The sequence below is a fragment of the Rattus norvegicus genome, chromosome 6, assembly GCF_036323735.1.
Source record: "Rattus norvegicus strain BN/NHsdMcwi chromosome 6, GRCr8, whole genome shotgun sequence".
NCBI lineage: Eukaryota > Metazoa > Chordata > Mammalia > Rodentia > Muridae > Rattus > Rattus norvegicus.
The window spans coordinates 46,617,715-46,636,906 of record NC_086024.1 but is presented as its reverse complement, the minus strand read 5'-3'; the positions used below and the strand labels follow the sequence as shown (position 1 = coordinate 46,636,906).

General features: G+C 40.5%; 1 protein-coding gene and 1 non-coding gene across 4 annotated transcripts in view; one reads left to right on the top strand and one right to left on the bottom strand.

Annotated features, from left to right (window-relative positions):
* The window catches only part of Adam17 (ADAM metallopeptidase domain 17), a 62,108-nt gene that overhangs the window by 26,784 nt on the left and 16,132 nt on the right, over positions 1 to 19,192 (top strand). For 2 of the 3 annotated variants that reach the window (XM_063262376.1, NM_020306.3), the window contains 6 exons: positions 6,827 to 6,957; positions 8,539 to 8,627; positions 10,411 to 10,579; positions 12,874 to 13,007; positions 14,914 to 15,003; positions 17,409 to 17,522. In XM_063262376.1, coding sequence (XP_063118446.1) covers positions 6,827 to 6,957; positions 8,539 to 8,627; positions 10,411 to 10,579; positions 12,874 to 13,007; positions 14,914 to 15,003; positions 17,409 to 17,522 — 727 coding nt within the window. Of the gene's footprint in view, positions 1 to 6,826; positions 6,958 to 8,538; positions 8,628 to 10,410; positions 10,580 to 12,873; positions 13,008 to 14,913; positions 15,004 to 17,403; positions 17,523 to 19,192 lie in introns of those variants that run through there. The other variant, XM_039112795.2, reaches the window with a different exon arrangement.
* LOC120093315 (U6 spliceosomal RNA) lies at positions 6,624 to 6,725 on the bottom strand. The gene has a single exon (XR_005486419.1). It is a non-coding gene; the product is annotated as a U6 spliceosomal RNA (small nuclear RNA).

The following is a 19,192-nucleotide window of genomic DNA, read 5'->3' as shown; positions in this document are numbered from 1 at the left end:
GACTACAGTTACAGAGGTTTGTGAGCGGTGATGTAGATGCTGAGAATCCAACCTGGATCCTCTAGAAGAGCAGCCAGTGTTCTTAACTGCTGAGCTATCTCTCGAGCACCTATTTGAAAAGTTTTTTAAAAGTCTCTATTTTTACTATTTATGTTTGTGTCTGTGTGAGTATCGGTGCATCGGTGTGTGCTAGGGAAGGAAGCGTATGTGCCCGAGGGAAGCAGAAGAATGATCCATTAGAACTGCAGTTACAGGAACTTGTGAGCCGCTCCATGTAGGTGCTGGATCTGAACTGACAGTTGGTCTTCATGACAGTTAAAAAAAGCAGTAAGGGGGCTGCAGAGATGGCTCAGTGGTTAAGAGCACCCGACTGCTCTTCCAGAGGTCCTGAATTCAATTCCCAGCAACCACATGGTGGTTCACAACCATCTGTAAGGAGATCCGATGCCCTCTTCTGGTGCGTCTGAAGACAGCTACAGTGTACTTATATATAATAAATGAATAAATCTTTAAAAAAAAAAAAAAGCAGTAAGATGGGACTGGAGAGATGGCTCTGGTAGTGTTCTTGCAGGGTATCCAGTTCAATTCTCAGCAGCCGTATCAGGTGCAAACATGCATACATAAGAAAGAATACATAAGGGCTGGAGAGATGGCTCAGCGGTTAAGAGCACCCGACTACTCTTCCAGAGGTCCTGAGTTCAATTTCCAGCAACCACATGGTAGCTCACAACCATCTGTAAAGACAGCTACATTGTACTTATATATAACAAATGAATAAATCTTAAAAAAAAAATAAAATTAAAAAAAAAAGAGAGAATACATAAAATCTTAAAAAGCATCAAGAGTAGTCTGGTGGTGGTGACCCGCACCTTTAATCCTAGTACTTAGAGGCAGAGTTAGGCATCTCTGTGAGTTCATGGCCAGCCTGGTCTACAGAGCGAGTTCTAGGACAACCAGCAGTACACAAACAAACTCTGTCTCAGGGGAAAAAAGCAGTAGGAGAATATAAATGGGCTTTTTCTTTTTTAATTCAGGGGTAAGATTTTTTTCAAATAAAAATAAACATACAAGTAACCAGTGTTTTTTAGGGCAAACCCCCAGCTCAAGCAGCCCTAAAAGGCTAGGCTCAGTCCACTTAGTACTCCAGTGGTGAGGCTCACACATCAGGGAGGAGGGCCATGCCAGGGACCCTCCAGTTCATCTTCTAGTATGAGAAGTTTAAGTTCCAGCATGAGGTTTAAGTCTAAGCAGAGAAAAAAACTGGGTCATGGAAAAGAGATATTTATGATTAAGCTGTCCTAGGCAAGGTGTGGTTCTGCTGGTTATTGTCTCAGTTCTTGTTCGTTGGGGTGCTCCATAGGAGTCCTTATCAGTTGTCATTACTCTGATTCTTACCAGAAGATGCCTGGGTGTAGCCTCACCCTTCTGGATTATTGTTCTCATCTGGGCTGGTGACGGTAGGCGTCTATCTTGTGGGATTTTTTCTTGGTAATACAGAGCACTTGGCCCAGATGAAGTGCAAAGATCGTAAGTGCCTGTTTTAGTAATAAATGCATCTGATTTAAAAACCAAATTGTCACAGAAACAGGGATATAGTTTAGTGTGTAGAATGCTTTTCTAACATACACAAGGTCCTGTGTTTTATCCCTGTATCCGCCTTACACCTACAAAAACCAAACCAAACAACAACAAAATCTGAAGGAAGTATAGTTAAATTTTCATTTCCTAAGCTTCCCAGATTCAAAGAGGTTTTCTTTTTGTAAACTTCTAAAGAACTTTATTTTTAGTGCATTAAGATATTTTTAACTATTTAACTATTTTTATTGGTGGTGGGGACATTTCTGCTCCAGCTATGCTCTAGCGCATGTGTTGAGATCAGAGGACAATTTGCAGGAGTTGGTTCTGACCTTCAACTGTGCAGGGCCATTAGGCTTGGCAGCAAGAACCTTGCCAACTGAGCCATCTTGATGCCCCTTCAGTGCATAGTTTTTGCACAGATTAAAAAAAAATACAAACACACACACACACACACACACACACACACACACACACACACACACACACACACACACACACACGCAGCAGCAGCAGCAGCAGCAGCAGCAGCATCCCCTCACTATCTTTTTTTTCCTCCGGAGCTGGGGACCGAGCCCAGGGCCTTGCGCTTGGTAGGCAAGCGCTCTACCACTGAGCTAAATCCCCAACCCCTCCCCTCACTATCTTAATGAGTTCATTCAATAGCAAAATAAATTTTCATCTGATACGAACATGTACAGAATTTGTCTTGTTATTACTCCCTAAAAAAATAGTGTTTTAAATTTAACCAGATATTTTATTTATTTTTGAGACAAGGTCTTGCTGTGTAGCCCTCGCTGACTAGAACTCAATGTGTAGGCCATACTAACCTTTAACCTGCAGAAATCGCCTGCCTCTCAGGCACTAGGATTACAGGCATGTGCCTCTGTACCTGGTTCTGTGGTACTGGGGCACCCAGGGCCTTGTGCCTGCCAGGCAGACACTCTGCCAGCTGTGCTATGTCCACAGCCTTGTGCACTAGGTTTTTTCCCAGCATGTAGCTTTCATTTGCTCCGTGGGCAAATATCTCAGAGTTTGATTTACATTTCAAATGAACATCATTTCATTTGTTTTCTGTGGATTTTGCTTTCACAGGCTTTCAACAGTTTTTTCTATTTGAGGTTATCCTTTTGGCTACTGAATTGTAGTATTGCTCAGGACATTAAGAAATCGGTTGTCGGGGGTTGGGGATTTAGCTCAGTGGTAGAGCGCTTGCCTAGCAAGAAAAAAGGCCCTGGGTTTGGTCCCCAGCTCTGGAAAAAAAAGAAAAGAAAAAAAAAGAAATCAGTTGCCAGGCTGGAGAGATGGCTCAGTGGTTAAGAGCACTGTAATATACATTAGATAAATAAAAATTAAAAAAAAAAGTTAAAAAAAAATCGGTTACCAGTTGTGGTGGTGCACGCTGGTAGGATTTGCTGAAGGAGGCAGAGGCAGGAGGATCACGAGTTCAAGGCCAGCCTGGGCTACATATTTTGGGCTGGAGAGATGGTTCAGTGGTTAAGAGTGGTTAAGAGCACTGATTGCTCTTCCAGAGGTCCTGAGTTCAATTCCCAGCAACCACATGATGGCTCACAGCCATCTATAATGAGATCTGGTGCCCTCTTCTGACATGAAGATATATATGCAGAGCACTGTGTATATAATAAATAATAATAAATAAATAGATCTTTAAAAACAAAAGGGAATCAGTCAATTGTTGGCATATATATTTTGTGCAAGAAGTTTTTAATAGTTTTTCTAGTTGCCATATTCATGTTATTTTAAATGACTTTTAGAATTTATATGCAGATAGTAAAATAGTGATTACAGATAGTATAATATTGACTGTCTAGCTTCCAATCATTCTCAAAATTGAGTGTATTGTTTACCAGGCACTTGACATAGCTTATCTCCAATTCTCACATTTTCTTCGTGGTTGTTTCCTATCAAGGCACATGCCCGTGGCGCATAGAAGCTAGGTAGGATACCCATAGTAGAAAGCTGTTTGTGCACAGATAGGATAACCTGAGCTCCACCCCCTGCACCTTCATGTAGGAGAGACTCCCTGCATATGTGCACTGTGGCTGGTGTGTGCCCACACATGTGCACATTAAATAAAGGTAGTAAAATGGTTTCAGTATGTAGGAACAAGGGAGGAGGTACAAGCAAGAACTGAACATTGAGTTTTCTCTCTTAAATTAGAGATGGCTTGTGGAGCCCTTACCTTGGGTGGGGCAGATACTTCTGTGGATTTGTGTATTTCTCTCTTGAGTTTCACAGATGACATTAGTTCATTAAGGAAATGTTAATATAAGCTGTGCATTGCGGTACACTCTTAATCCCAGCACTTGGAGGCAGAGGGTGAGGTGGGGGCCATCATGGTTTCCACAGGGAATTCAAGGGTGACCAGGGCTATACTGGGGTTATAGGCATGCACCACCATGACCAGGCTAAGATTCTCATTTTCAAATAGTAGTAGAAGACAAAGAATTTAAAGCAGACTACAGTAGGTCTGGGGTGACCTTCAAAGGCTGAAAAGCGTGCAGTGAGTACTGAAGGGATTGTACCGTGAAGAAGGAAACTCGCTTAAAATTTGATTTGCCTTCTGAGTTTTGTTTCCTATTTGATAAGTCAACGCCTATTCGAAAGTGATGAAAAGCTGCAAAGACCTGTCTGGAGGTTTTATAAGGCTCAGTGTTAAGATCAGAAAATTTAAAAAACATAAATTTTACCATTACTAGTGAAAGTTGTGTGTGTTCATGTGTATGAATATGGATGTATGTATGGTGCTACGGATATATGGAGCAGCTCAAAGGACAGTCTTAGGCATCAGCCCTCACCAGCCACTTTTTAAAAAAAGTTGGTCCTCACATTGCCATGTGAAGTGCTCTAGCCACTGAGCCAGTCTCCCCAATCCTACAGCAGATTGCTAATGTAGAAAACCCAGAATGCAGTTGCTGGGACTTTCCTGGGAAGAACATTAGAGACACTATTACAGCTCATGGGATCTTTAATACTGAATAGGGCATTTGTAAGAGGGGTGCTTTTCTTCTCAAAGTTCCATTATAACCAAAGTGGAAAGAACTTTAACGTTAATGCCTAGTGTAGGAGGACCCAGTTGTGGATAGCAGAGGAAATTTGCCAAGGGTTTATGAAATGGTGTATTGTGTCTCTCTGACCATCAAAATATACCTAAGCAAAACTAAAATTACCTTGTATGCTCAAAATGTTAAAAATACTTGTTGCCCTGGAGACAGTCCCAGTCTGGATTTCTTCCTGGCAGTTTAAAGATTTATGCAGACCCACAGGGAAGTAACATTTCATATTTTCAACACCATAGCTGACAATATTTGTTCCTATGGCTGAGATGAATAACATGTCTTGCTTTGCCTTTGGTATTTGTGGGCACATTGAGAGGTCTCTGTAAATATTGACAAAGTCTGGCTCACCACCCCTAGTTTTTATTTTAGAATGAACATGTCTTAAACTTAAGCCATATAAAGAACTGGATATGTAAATCTAATATCTGCATTTAGAAGCTTTGTATCTGTCTCCCCAATAGTAAGTATGCATTACTGTTTGCAGGGTAGGTCTTATTGAGAAGCCATGGGCACTTTACACTAGATACGGCAGCGGCATTTCAGTAATCATACAGTAGTAAGACCTCCTCCGTAGGACATTGGGTGGATTGCTGGGGATTGTGGGTACAGTACAAATCCTGGGGTTTTTGATCACGCAAGTCCATTGTTGAGTTTCATGGTTTCTGGGCTGTATGACTTGAGGGTGTAACTTCTGAGCCTCCTCCACTTTTACTTTTATGAAGTAGAGATAATGCACATGTTGTCTTAGGAGCAGGTAGATGTAATTAATGGCATGTAACAATCTTTACTGGTGAGTTTCTGAGATAAGCAGGACCCCAACTTCAGCCTTCAACTGTCCCCATGTGTTTCCTTATTAATCAGTTTCCAGAAAAGATAAATGCATAAGCTTTTACCCTCATTCCCCAAGCATTAGTTAATGAGCTTGCTGTCCCCCCTGCCCCATACAGAATGTGAAGGTTTGTTTTTTTTAAAGTACATTCTTTAAATTAGAATACGCACAATCACTTAATATAACAGTACTTTTTGCAAAAAATAGATTACACAATACTCAGAAATGCAGGGAATAATCTTACTCTTTCAAAATTAGACAGCAGGTGCCTGAAGCTCAAGCAGCTTTCACAGTGGAGACAGGGAATGCTTGGTGACACCAGAGAGCTGTGCTGTAAAAGAAACCACTTGCCTGCAAGCTGTCCCTGTGTTCACACAGTGCTAAGCGAAATAACCTCTGTGTCAGTCCTTTCAAGTGGGCCTCAGGAACTACAAGAAAAACAGTTGGGTGGACTCTCAAGCAGTCACAGGTCTGCCTCATAGCTTCTCTCTCTTTATGTGTCTGTGCATTTGTGGGCACACATGCCATAGCATATATGTGGAGGTCAGAGTTTAACGTAAGGGAATTATTTCTCTCTTTCCATTATGTAGATCCCACAGATTGAACTCAGATTTCAGGCTTGGGAACAGGCACTTTTACCTATGAGCTATCTTGCCGGCCCCCATGCCTCCTTTAAAGATTTTGAAAATGAGTTCTGCGCAGGTTTTATAACTAAACCAATTAGTGCATTTGTCTTTACAGGAAGAATAATGCTGTATGTACCTATAAGTTGTTGGCTGCTGTGGGTCTGGAGAGGTGACTTGGTGGTTAAAGTACTTGCCGCTTTTTTTTTTTTTTTTTTTTTTTTTTTTTTTTTTTTTTTGGTTCTTTTTTTCAGAGCTGGGGACCTGACCGAACCCAGGGCCTTGCGCTTCCTAGGCAAGCGCTCTACCACTGAGCTAAATCCCCAACTCCTACTTGCCGCTTTTACAGGAGACTGGAGTTTTCCCAGCACGCATGTTGGATAGCTCACAACTACCTGTAACTCCGCTTCAAGGGAGCCAACACACTCTTCTGACCTCCCTGGGCACTCACTCGTGGGGGTATACACGCCCACACACAGACACACAGCAGAGGAATAAATCTTCTTTTTTCTGAGAGAAAATATGGAATGTTTCACAGATTTGCACAACATCCTGTGCAAAGGCCATGCCAGTCTTCTTTGTGTCATCCTAAGCTTAGTGTGTGTGCTGGCAAAGTTCGCATATTATAAATCTGGGGGAAAAATGCTAGTGGATATTATTCATCTCATTTCTTGTAGGTCTTAAAGAGTCTTTAAACTGTGAATGCATTCTTTCTCCAGGCATTTTAAATTATACTTGACATCAAGTACAGAACGCTTTTCACAGAACTTGCGAGTCGTGGTGGTGGATGGGAAAGAGGAAAGCGAGTACAGTGTGAAGTGGCAGGACTTCTTCAGCGGACATGTGGTTGGTGAGTATGGAGAGGGTGTTCTGTGTTGCGTCTGAGATGATGTACTTTATCTTGCCACTTACTGCAGTGATGGAAAAATCTGACATAAACCAAGGAGAGGGGAGTGGATCTGACGTGAGATAAACCCTGGCAGAGTTCACCTCACAGGCCAGGAAGCATGGGGCAAAGAGAGGGGCAAAGGGACAAGGCACATCCCTCAAAGGCTTGCCCCCGCAGCCTACCTTTCCCAAGTAGATCCCGCCTCTAGTTAGCCTATTCAGCTGTGACTTCACATGGCTCAATTCCTTGATGAAGTTAGGAGGCATTTTTAGGTTCAGACCATGGTAGGTCTCCAGCTTTAATTTAATTACAGTCTTTTTTTCTTTTTCATTTGGGGAGTGTGTAGGGAAAGGGGTGTCGTAGTTGGCTACATAGTTTTATCTGAGCTGTGTAAGCTTGGGAGCAGAAACAGCCGAATAGGAGGAAGTAGATACTGTTTAGCATGTTGTTTACCTAGCCTTCCTGCCACCTTCCCTCCCTTCTTCCCTCTCTTCCTCCCTCCTTTCTTACCTCTTAAAGTAGCCCAGACTGGCCAAGGTGTGAAGTAATGCATCTGCCTGAGTTTGGATTTTACTTTGTTCTAATAAGGAAAAGGAAATGGCATTTCCTTTCCTTTCCTTTTATTTTATTTTATTTTATTTTATTTTATTGAGATAGGGTTTTTCTGTGTAGCCATGGCTGTCCTGGAACTCATTCTGTAGACAGGCTGGCCTAGAACTCAGGTATCTGCCTGCCTCCCAAGTGCTAGAATTAAGGTGTATGCCACCATGCTCAGCTAACTTTCCTTAGTTTTTTTTTTTTGTTTTGTTTTCTTTTGGAGACAGGGTCTCACTAGGTAGCCTAGGCTGACCCACAACTCATGACAGTCCTGTCTCAGTTGCCTGACAGCAGAGATTGTAGTCTCTTGCTTCTTTCCTAAACACGTTTGGGTTAAATTCCGAAGGGAAGTGGGTGAGTGTCACATTACCTGACCTGCTCTTCCTCTTGGGAAGACTGAGGTACTAGGCCTTTTCAGGATTGTGTTTCTTGTTTGCAGAGCTCTCTGTCTAACAAGGGAAAGGCTATGCTGATGAAGGGGCTATCTGATTTATTTTTTATTATCAACCATGAGTAGGTTTTTTTTTTTTTATTACTTTTTTTATGTATATGAGTACATTGTAGTTGTCTTCAGACACACCAGAAGAGGGCACCTGATCTCATTACAGATGGTCATGAGCCACCATGTGGTTGCTGGGAACTGAACTCAGGACCTCTGGAAGAGCAGGCAGTGCTCTAACCGCTGAGCCGTCTCTCCAGCCCCACATGAGTAGGTTATTACTTGGTAATCTTTCTTTTGTATTTATGTATTGGAGTGTGTATGTATCCCATACACACATGGAGATCAGAAGATAACCTATGGGAGTTGATGCTCTCCATGTGTGGGTCCCAGGAGTCTAGTTCAAGGCTTCAGGTTTGCTGACAAGGGCCTTTAGGCCTGCCGATTCATTTTGCTGACCCTGAAACAAATATTTTTGATAATAAAACCACCTTTTTCCTCCCAAGGTGAGCCTGACTCTAGGGTTCTAGCGCACATAGGAGATGATGATGTCACAGTAAGAATCAACACAGATGGGGCAGAATATAACATAGAGGTAAGTCTGTGTGTAAGAGTGTTGTATTTGTGGGCATGAGTTTGAGAGAGAGTCTCTTATAACCCATGCTAGCCTCTTAACTGGCTGTGTAGCTAAGGTTAGCCCTGAACTCCACATCTTCTGCCTCTTTTCCTGTCTGCCTTCCTTTGGAGTTGTTTTTCTCTCAGCAGCTGTCTGTCTGGTTGTTACAGAGCTTCTTGGTTGTTATAAGTTCTTTAATTAAGTACAGTGGGTCAGCCCTGCAGTCCCTTTTGGGAGGCTCAGGCAAGAAGATTGCCTTGAGTTCTCTGCTTAGCCCCCAGGAAGGCAGAAGCAGGAGGATCATTGTAAGGTCGAGGCCAACCTGGGCTACATAGTGAGCGTTTGAGCTGCATAGAGAGACCCCAGGGTGCTTTACAAAACCTAATCCTAAATGCTGCAATTATGCCGCTATGCCTTGTCTGTGGTACTAGTAATTGAGCCCAGGGCCTCTGCATGCTCGCTAAGTGCTTGACATACACTCATTGCTATGCACACCAAGTACGGCTAGCCATACTGTTCTTCCTGCAAAACTGGGTTCAGAAAATACATAGTTTGTCGTCATATGTTTTTCAACTAACAATATAATTATGCCTATCTTTCCAGGTTAATAAATATAGAGCTGAATGAAGTTTCTTTAGTGAAGCCTCCCGAGTAGACCATTGTTTAGCCAGTTCTTTTTGATGATCAATTATTGTGCTTTAATTTCTTGAAATAGAAATGTCTAGCATGAGCAGTGTTGAGCACGCTTTTGGGTGGATATATTTAATTGGGATGGTTTGGATGACCAGTCTTAGGTCTTCATTGTTGCGTTGTTTCATTTTGTTTTTGAGATTCAATCTTCTTGTGGCTCTGTAGGAGGCCATTTTGCCTGTGTTAGCTTCAGCGTTCTCAGCAGCTTGTGTGAGGGTTCATTTTTCTACAGTCCGATGTCCTAATGGGCATGAAGTGGTGGCTTACTCATTCATTTTCTTATACATCATAACTTTATGCCTAAAATCCATTTTTACATTCTTTACAGCTGAATCCAGTATATCTAAAGAAACCTTGGCTTTGTAAAAATGGGAACAGCCCTTTGACTTGGAGCACATGAGCTGTATTTACTGTGACCTGGCCCGTTGTTATAAATGCAGACTCTTCCAGCATCATTTTTTCTGTAGTGCTGGGGGTTGACATCATGGATTAGAACAAACAAAGGGCTGCTGTTCTGGAAAGCAGTAGAAGGTTTAGGCATATCATTAGGAGTTTTCAATCATCTCTTATAAAAGAAAGCTTTGCTGTATGTAAAACCTATCATGTCAAAGAGGCTGAGTGCCTGAATGTTAAAGGGAGATGAACCGTACACACCACATACATAGGAACGTCACCTGTTGTCTCTGCAGTGACATCTGTAGCACTGGAGTAAAGTAAGAATTGCAGAAACATTTTATTTTTATTTTTTTATTTTTTTTTTCGGAGCTGGGAACCGAACCCAGGGCCTTGTGCTTGCTAGGCAAGCGCTCTACCACTGAGCTAAGTCCCCAACCCTTGCAGAAACATTTTAAATAGGTCTATGGGAAAGGATAGACTTTTCTTTACTAGCTTATACAGGAATATGCATAAAATAAATTTATTTGCAGTGTCTAAATTGTAAGATAAAACAAGTAATTTATTCTCTAAGAAACAATATTATCTAAGAACAAAGAGTGTTTTAAGAATTTTATTTCATGTTAGAAATTCTTGGTTTTTTTGTTTTTTATTTTGTCATCTTTGTTTTCCTTTTTAGCCACTTTGGAGGTTTGTTAATGATACTAAAGATAAAAGGATGCTGGTGTATAAGTCTGAAGATATCAAGGATTTTTCACGTTTGCAGTCTCCAAAAGTATGTGGTTATTTAAATGCAGATAGTGAAGAGTTGCTTCCAAAAGGGCTCATAGACAGAGAGCCATCTGAAGGTAAGACTCACAAATATATTTCAGGCATGGCATAAGCACATCATACTGTTTCCCGCAAGGTGCTTGTTAATTGGTAAAAATAGCATGGTTATTGAATAACTCAAGTGCTTGGTCGGAAAATGTAGTTTTGTTACAGTAATTCTTTCCTGTTAAGTAGTAGTTGTAAACACTAGAATATAAGAGGTGCAACCTAGTTGTCTTAAAGGAGACTAAGGAGGGAGACGGGGATGTGGTCTAGGGGAATTCTGTACTTTGTAGACCTTCAAAACAGTAAAGTGCTGTGTCTGAAAAGTGGTCTTGAGAGTTTGTAAAAGATTAGTCAGGTGGCAAGAGAGCTCTGTGGTGTTTGAAATACTCACAGGCTGTCAGTCATGGATATATCTATTTGGGTTCATTTACAACAAAAACCTGTTGGGATGGTATTCTTCTGTCTTTGTTATTTTTGTTTTTATGTTTTTAAAGAGGTGAGGTCTTGATAATGTCTCAGGCTGGCTTGAACTGCATGGCTCAAGGGTCCTGCCTCCAACTCTCGAGTAGGTGGGACTGCAGGCATAGCTACCGTGTTAGGCTTGCTGTCAGTATTTGTGGAGATCTTGAAGAGCATCATTAACATTTTAGGATATTGATAATAAATTCTTAAACAATTAGATAAGTATTCTGTTAACAAAGACAAAGTAATCTTTTAAGTTTTCTATTATAAGGATACATTTGTTTGTAGCACTGTATGTACACAATTTATTAAAAAGGAATGATGGTGATTTTGCTTCTGCTTGCTTTAGTGAGGCTCCCTGACTGGCAAGTGTGAGTGTCTTAGTGTGCTTGTGCTTTCTCTTGCTGTGACACACATCAAGGTCAAAAGCAATCGTGTAAGAAGATTTATTTCACATTATGGCTTACCATCCATTAGAAAGACAAGTCAGGCCAGGACTTAAGGCTGGGTCACTACTTACTGGTTTGCTCCTCCGGCTCCCTCAGCTTATTCTTTTGTTTGCTTGTTGTTCAAGTTGTGGTTTCCCTGTCGCCTTGGCTGTCCTTGCTCTGTAGACTAAGCTGGTCTTGGATCTAGAGATCACCTGTCTCTACCTCTTGAGTGCTGGGATTGAAGGCATGTGATGCCATGCCTAGCTTTAGCTCTGTTTTTTTTTTTTTTTTTTTAAATACAACCCCAAGACCATCTTCGTAGGGGCGATACTACTCACAGTGGGCTGGGTCCTCCCATATAAATTGTTAATTTAAAAAAAAAGTCCCACAGACTTGGCTATAAGCCTGTGTCATGGAAACATTTTTTCAATTGAACTTTCCTCTTCCCATGATTCTCTAGCTTGTGTCAGGTTGACAGAGTGGCTAACCCAGTGTATATGAGTGTGTCTAGGATTATGTTTTTGTATATACCTATTTATAGGTGTTCAGATGGGTATGTGTGTATGTCTACATACTCCATAAACTTACGTTTGCTTATGAGTATAGGTAAACATTAAATAGCCTGTTTGTATCAGGGAGCTGGGAAGATTGCATCCCTACATTGATGATCTTAAAGATGCCTCCAAGTACCCTGGGTTGCTTACATTTTGATTATTTTAAACAAGGTGGGCTCTACAGTGCACAGTGGCCTTCAGCTCTCTGTCCTCTTGTATCAGCTTCCTGTGCTGGGTTACCTGTGCTGTCACACTTGGCCCAGTGTTCCTTAAGTTTTAGTGTACAATTACCTTGATCTTTCTTTTAATTTTTTTAACTTTATTTTTGATTAATTCATAGAATTATAGAAGAAAATGGTCAGTGGCTTCATTGTCTAGTGATGATTATTTTACTATATTAAACATACATGAAAAATTCTTTCCTTTTGTGGTAGTGGGTTGAAACTGGGGTCTTGCATATACCAAGCCCCATTGGTTTTGGATTCAACAATTTTAACCTTATATTACTTTTTACTTTCTATCTTTTTCCAGATTACTATCATTATTATTATTATTATTATTATTATTATTATTATTATTAAAGATACCATTAAGGACAGATGTTATGGTATATGACTATTATCTTCGTACTTGGGAGGTAGAGGCAGTAGGATCAGAAGTTGAAGGACAACCTTGAGTGCATAGGGAATTTAAGATCAGCCAAGTCTGCAAGAGACCCTGTCTCCAACCTTGCCCCTGGAAAAGAAAAGGATAACCTTTAATAATATTAAGCTTAAATAATGTTTGTTTCAGAAAAAAATTAGAACTAAGTGTTACTATAAAAAAACCGTCCTCGTTTTGATGAATTTTAATTTAATAGTGCATACACATTCATATTAGAGTTTGTCCGTCGAGTGAAGAGGCGAGCTGAACCTAACCCATTGAAGAATACTTGTAAATTACTGGTGGTGGCAGATCATCGATTTTATAAGTACATGGGCCGAGGAGAAGAGAGCACTACTACAAATTACTTAGTAAGTATTTGATGATATACAGGTTAATCTAGCAAGTCATCTATGTGGGTAAATTAATTCTATTAAGAGGAGGCTGGGGCTGGAGAGATGGCTCAGTGGTTAAGAGCACTGTCTGCTCTTCTAGAGGTCCTGAGTTCAACTCCCAGCAACCACATGATGGCTCACAACCATCTGTAATGAGAACATGCCCTCTTCTGGTGTGTCTGAAGACAGCTACAGTGTACTCATATACATGAAATAAAAAATAAAGAGGAGGCTGCAGTAATTTACAACTTACACCAGGCCTGCTCCAGGTACTGTTAATTTCCTGTTATTTTGAGGGCCATTTACTGGATCTTACATTTTTTTTTTCCCCCCCGGAGCTGGGGACTGAACCCAGGGCCTTGCGCTTGCTAGGCAAGCGCTCTACCACTGAGCTAAATCCCCACCCCCGGATCTTACATTTCTATACAGAAACTATAGTTTCAAAATTAAAAGTGTTTTTTTTTAAATGACTATTTTCTATACGTTAGGCTTTTCTACATAATGAATTGGGGGAACATTTATAATGTACCTTCTTCATGCACGTGAGCTCTTTACAAACATTAGTGTCAATGCATAGATTTATATTTCAGAATAAAACTATATATTTGTGAGAACTTGTGTGTTTTTCTGATTGTATCTATCCCACAGGTGTTTGTTATTGTCACGTTACCGAGATGACCTTAGGATAGAATATGAAATAAGTGAGACACTCATAGCCACAGTTAACCCTAGGGCAGAGATGGGAAACAAAGATGAAAGAAGTTTAATAGCCTTCTGGGGACCTCAGGACCTCATGTCTGTGAGCAAGTGCCTTGCACTGAGCTGTATCCCAGCCCGACATGAAACTTTTAGCATCTGCTACTAAAATTTTAAAGTTAAGGAAATTTTCTCTGGAGTTGTTTCTTCTCTCAGTTTGACCCCATTCATCTTGGTAGCTTGGCACTGATTAAAATGTTGTCATTGAGGGAATAGAAGAAGGGCAGCTATTCACGACCAGCAGCCTGATGCAGCAAAGACAGCTTTCTTATTGCCTGCTTTCCCACTCTCTCCATTTTCTTCCAACTCTCCCTCAGCTTCTTTCCTTCTGTCATGGATGAATTTATTAGGAGAATAGTGGGAGTCATTGTAATTCTTCTTCATAAGCAAGAGAGTCTTTCTTAAAAAAATCCCTATCTGGGGTTTGTATTAAAGGACTCCTTGTATTTTACTTCTTATTGTATACCATGAATGTGAGCATACTGTGAGGTTCACTTTTTCAAAGTGCATTTCTCATTACTACTTGAAGCAAAGAACTGTTCTTTCATGGCTGCAGCAGCCAGCTAACCCATTTTTTTGAACAGATACTCTTCTTTGAGAAAGGATAAGTAGGCTTTTTTTGTTGTTGTTGATAAGTAGTTTATTTTTCTGATGTAGTAATTATGCTATGTAGTAATTATGCACACACATGTTCTCATACATGTGAAAAATGTACATATTACATACACGTGTTCCCTACTCCATGCAAAAAGATGGAAGAAATAAAAGACAGTTACCACCATTTTACCTGTTCTAGGGCCACACTTCAGCCACTCACAACACAGAATGAAGAGCAGCTGCTTTCTAGAGTTTTGGTAAATCAGTGACTTCTTATTTTCACAGTTGACTGGGATGGCAGCATTTTAAAGCCTGAGGTTATGTAGACAAGAAACATTCTTTCTTGTATCAGTGTTTTAAGTTTGGCTCTAGGGATAGCTTCTTGATACATCCCTCAGTGATAAAGATTGGTTTCTCAACGCCAGTTTTCATAATCTTGCATTTTTCTCCTCTAGACGTCTATTCTAGTAGGTTTTATTATATTGCAAAGTGGTAGAGTTCTACATAACTTCACCTTTTATATCCACAGATAGAGTTAATTGACCGAGTTGATGACATATACCGGAACACCTCGTGGGACAATGCAGGATTTAAAGGTTATGGAGTACAGATAGAACAGGTATTCATCCATAGTATGCTGATACATGAGTATCATATACATAGTGAATATTGTTCTCTCAAAAACCAAGACCTACCTTAACATTAATCATAAACATTCTCATATTGTGAAATTTTTTTTGAGGATAAATTGTGTTGTGTTTTGGCATTTAATACTAGTTAATAAAGTTTCTGACTTGATGGTTATTTTAGGAATGAACCTCTTAATGCTATTATATTCCTCTGATCTGTTAATTATCGTCTTTCACTTCTGTAGTGTTTTCTTTTTCTTCTGATTATGTGTCAGACTTTGGTTAGAATTCTGGTACATACCAGCAGTGGCAGGGTATACTAATAAAGGGGTTCTGATGGAATTCTGCGGTTCTGAGTCTGTAGAATTTACTTCAGAATGCACTGAAGGGGAAGAGCTTCTGCACTGCAGTAGATGTCTGCTCTCCTCTGCTCCTTAGCGGACACAGCATGCTGTTAGTGCCACACCGGAACCATCATGATTGTTCTTGGTAAAAATTGACTTCGGTGGTTTGGAAATTGAGTATTGCTTTGGAAAAAATGCATGTTTTGATATAATTTCCAGGTTATTTTTTTTTTCTTTTTTTCGGAGCTGGGGACTGAACCCAGGGCCTTGCGCTTGCTAGGCAAGCGCTCTACCACTGAGCTAAATCCCCAACCCCCCAGATTATTTGTACTAAAACATAGTCTTACAGGTTATATTGCACAAAATTGATAGATTAAAAAAAAACAAAGGCAAACTGCAAAAAAAGAAAAAAAAATCACTTACTTGACCAGGTGACGCAGGTCTATAATTCTAGTTCTTGGCAGGCAGCGGCAGGAGCATCTCTGTAAGCTCTAGGCAGCCTGGTTTACAAAGTGAGTTCTAGATCAGTCAGGATTCATCTTTCCAAAGATAATGTGTCATGGACGTGCAGTATGCATGTATGTGTACGTCTGTATTCAACGTCTGGCAGTGCACTGTACATCTTGGCCCTTTGGGTTTTAATTTTATGTTATGTCAGATATTATTCCCTACTGATAATGTAAAGCAGACTTAGTGGGTTTAAAATCGCTACAGTATGTTCAGGTTTTTATGGATCAGCAAATCTTTGTTTTAGGAACTTGGAAACAATTGAAGAACATGGTAGTATGGGAAACAGATGCCGGTTTCTTTAATCCATTGAGGGATCGGAGGCTGTAATTAGGTGTGCAGTCTGTTGGGCTTCCACTTACTGCCTGTCAGAATTGACTTTGGCCTTCCCCTTATGGCTACCATAATGTTCGTGCAGACAGAAGGGAGCCCTAACCACTTTCTCAGAGTCTGATCAGAAACCTTTGTTCCTTTCCTCTTAGTCAGTTTAATAGGAATTTGTCTTAAACACACATGAAGGAGAAGCTCCATTTTTTTTTTTTTATAGTCTCCTATATTTAGGTACAAAAGTGGTGTTATCCCAACCCTTCACTTTTTTTTTTTTTTTTTGGTTCTTTTTTTTCGGAGCTGGGGACCGAACCCAGGGCCTTGCGCTTCCTAGGTAAGCGCTCTACCACTGAGCTAAATCCCCAGCCCCTCCAACCCTTCACTTTTAAATTGGCTGTAACTGTAATAAATATCTTAGGCTCATGTAATACAAGTTCTCGTTTTTTTTTCAAATGTGGAGGATGTGAGAATTTAGTACATTTATATATTTATAAATAATTCATTGACGTGTTTTCTATACCATATGTTTTTCAGTTTGTTTTGGACAATAAATATTTGAGCTAAAGAATTTGGGTTGCAAAACATTTTTTATGGGAATAGATAATTTGTGTGTGTGTGTGTGTGTGTGTGTGTGTGTGTGTGTGTGTGTGTACGTTCGTACATAGGTACGTACGTACGTACATGTACATGCATGTGAACAGCTTGTGTGTTTAGTTTTGAGTCAGGCTTTGGCTATGTAGCCCAGATTGGCTTTGAACTAATAGTGATGTCCTGTCTCTGCCTACCAAGTGTTAGGGTTATATAGATGCTGATTTTTTTCTTTTTAGACATAAAGTTATGGAAGGTTATGAACTTGGATGCTGGGGAGTCAAACCTGAGTCCTGAGTAGGAACAAATGCTTCTAGCTGCTGAGATCTCTTAAGCTCTAGGATGCCCGGCTTTGGTGTTGTTTTGGTAGTTTTTTTTAGGCAGGATCTCTCCCATCATTCCTGGCCATCCCGGAACACACTGTATACATCAGACTGCCCTTAAACTCAGATCTACCTGCCTCTGGCTTTGGCAGTCTGGGCTAAAGGTGTGTGCCACCACACCTAGCCAGATGCTGGTTTGCTTTTGTTTTTTGCTTTTTTTTGTTTTTGTTTTTAACGATGAAATAATGTAGTAAATGTCTTAAGCTGTTTTGGAATTATTCTAAGTATGTTCTCTCTTAAGTATAGATTCGAATTCTCAAGTCTCCACAAGAGGTAAAACCTGGTGAAAGACACTTCAATATGGCAAAAAGTTTTCCAAATGAAGAAAAGGATGCTTGGGATGTGAAGATGCTGCTGGAGGTAGGCCATGTTCTGCATGGTTCTTTTCATTTTTAATGCATACATCTATCTGTACCAGTGGAGGAACCTGGTAGAAACCTTAATGTCTTTGAGAATCTAGTTAGGCATAATAGCCCTTCTCTAGAAACTAACATGAATCGTCTCATCATTGTGTAGACTTTTATACTGTTTTGTACCTCGGGTCTCTGAAACGTAACTACAAGTCTTTGAGGGCAGGATTTACCAAAGAAGCTGTAAGCATGTATTGGCCAGCACAAATATCACTTGAAATTTAAATAATTTATTTTCATTCTGGTAATGAATTTGAAGAATGTTAGTGCCCTGGTGTGCCTCCTTACCTTAGTGTACAGCACAGTTTCAGTGTCTGTACACATTACTGCTTTATTGTAAATTGGCTTACTGTACTGGGATGTATATTACTTTCTTGGTGCTGCTGTAACAATTGAGTACAAATTTAGCATCTTGGAACATTTGAGTAGGTTTTTCGTTGTTGTTGTTATTGCTTTTATTTTAATCTTGTAGTTTCAATGTATTGGTCCAGGTCAGCCTATATGAATTTCTTGATTATGCATACACAAGAACAAGATTAAGTTTCAAACATGAATGGAATTAAAGGCTTTTATCATCCCCCCCCCCATGGAGATTGTATGGTATGTTTATATAGTACTAGTTTATGTAATTTGATCTGCCAGCCTCCAGGAGGGGGATTGAGATAGTATCTTTGTGTTTTATTTTGTAGGTGATGTTTGTTTTTCTGGGACAGGATTTCTCTGTGTAGCCCTGGCTGTCCTAGAACTTGCTCTGTAGACCGGGCTGACTTTGAACTCAGAGACCCACCTGCCTCTGCCTCCCTATGCTGGGATTAAAGAGCTGCATATCATTTACTTTTGAGATAAGTCTCAGCAAATGTGTCAGCTCCAGCTGCTGTTAGCAGAGTGCCACAGCCTGGGAGGGTCAAGCCACTGGCACTTACTTTGTCATAGCTCTGGAAGCCAGAAAGACAAGGTTGAAATATTGGCAAGATTGTTTTCTCCTCAGGCCTCTCTTTAGCATGCTGTTGTCTTCTTTTATGTGTGTTCTAATCTCATGAAGACATACGCGTTGTTGGAATTGTAGTTCTAGTGTGGCACACCCTGAGGTTACATTCATGTGGCCCTGGATTTGGATCCTATCAGTGCAAACCAATGAATGAACAAGCATTCCCCCCAAAGTAGCTTTCATAAGGGAACAAATCGTTCTAAGTTAGTCAGGGCCAGAACATCAGTGTATGAGCTTTGATATATGTCTTGTCCTGTGTGAGTCATAGGCTAAGCCTGAGCAGCCAGACCTCCTGAGATAGCTAACCCAGCAAACCTCTGCGTCCTGGGGGCCCAGATGTGCTCCTTTCACTTTCTTCCTTCAACTCTAGAACAGTCTTGGAGCCTCTCTCCCCTGTTGAGAGCAGTCTCATCCCCTGTTGCCAAGGGACTGTCAAGATCCCAGACAGTCATCTTTCATTTTGTATATCATATTTTCTTATCTTTCATTTTAAACGTGCATGTGTATGCTAAGATAGGACCTCACAATGTTGGCTTTGAACTCACAGAGTTCTACCTGCTTCTGCCTTCCAAGTGCTGACTTTAAACATTTTCAAAAGTCTTTTCTTTTTATTGAAACTTTGAGGGTTTTTT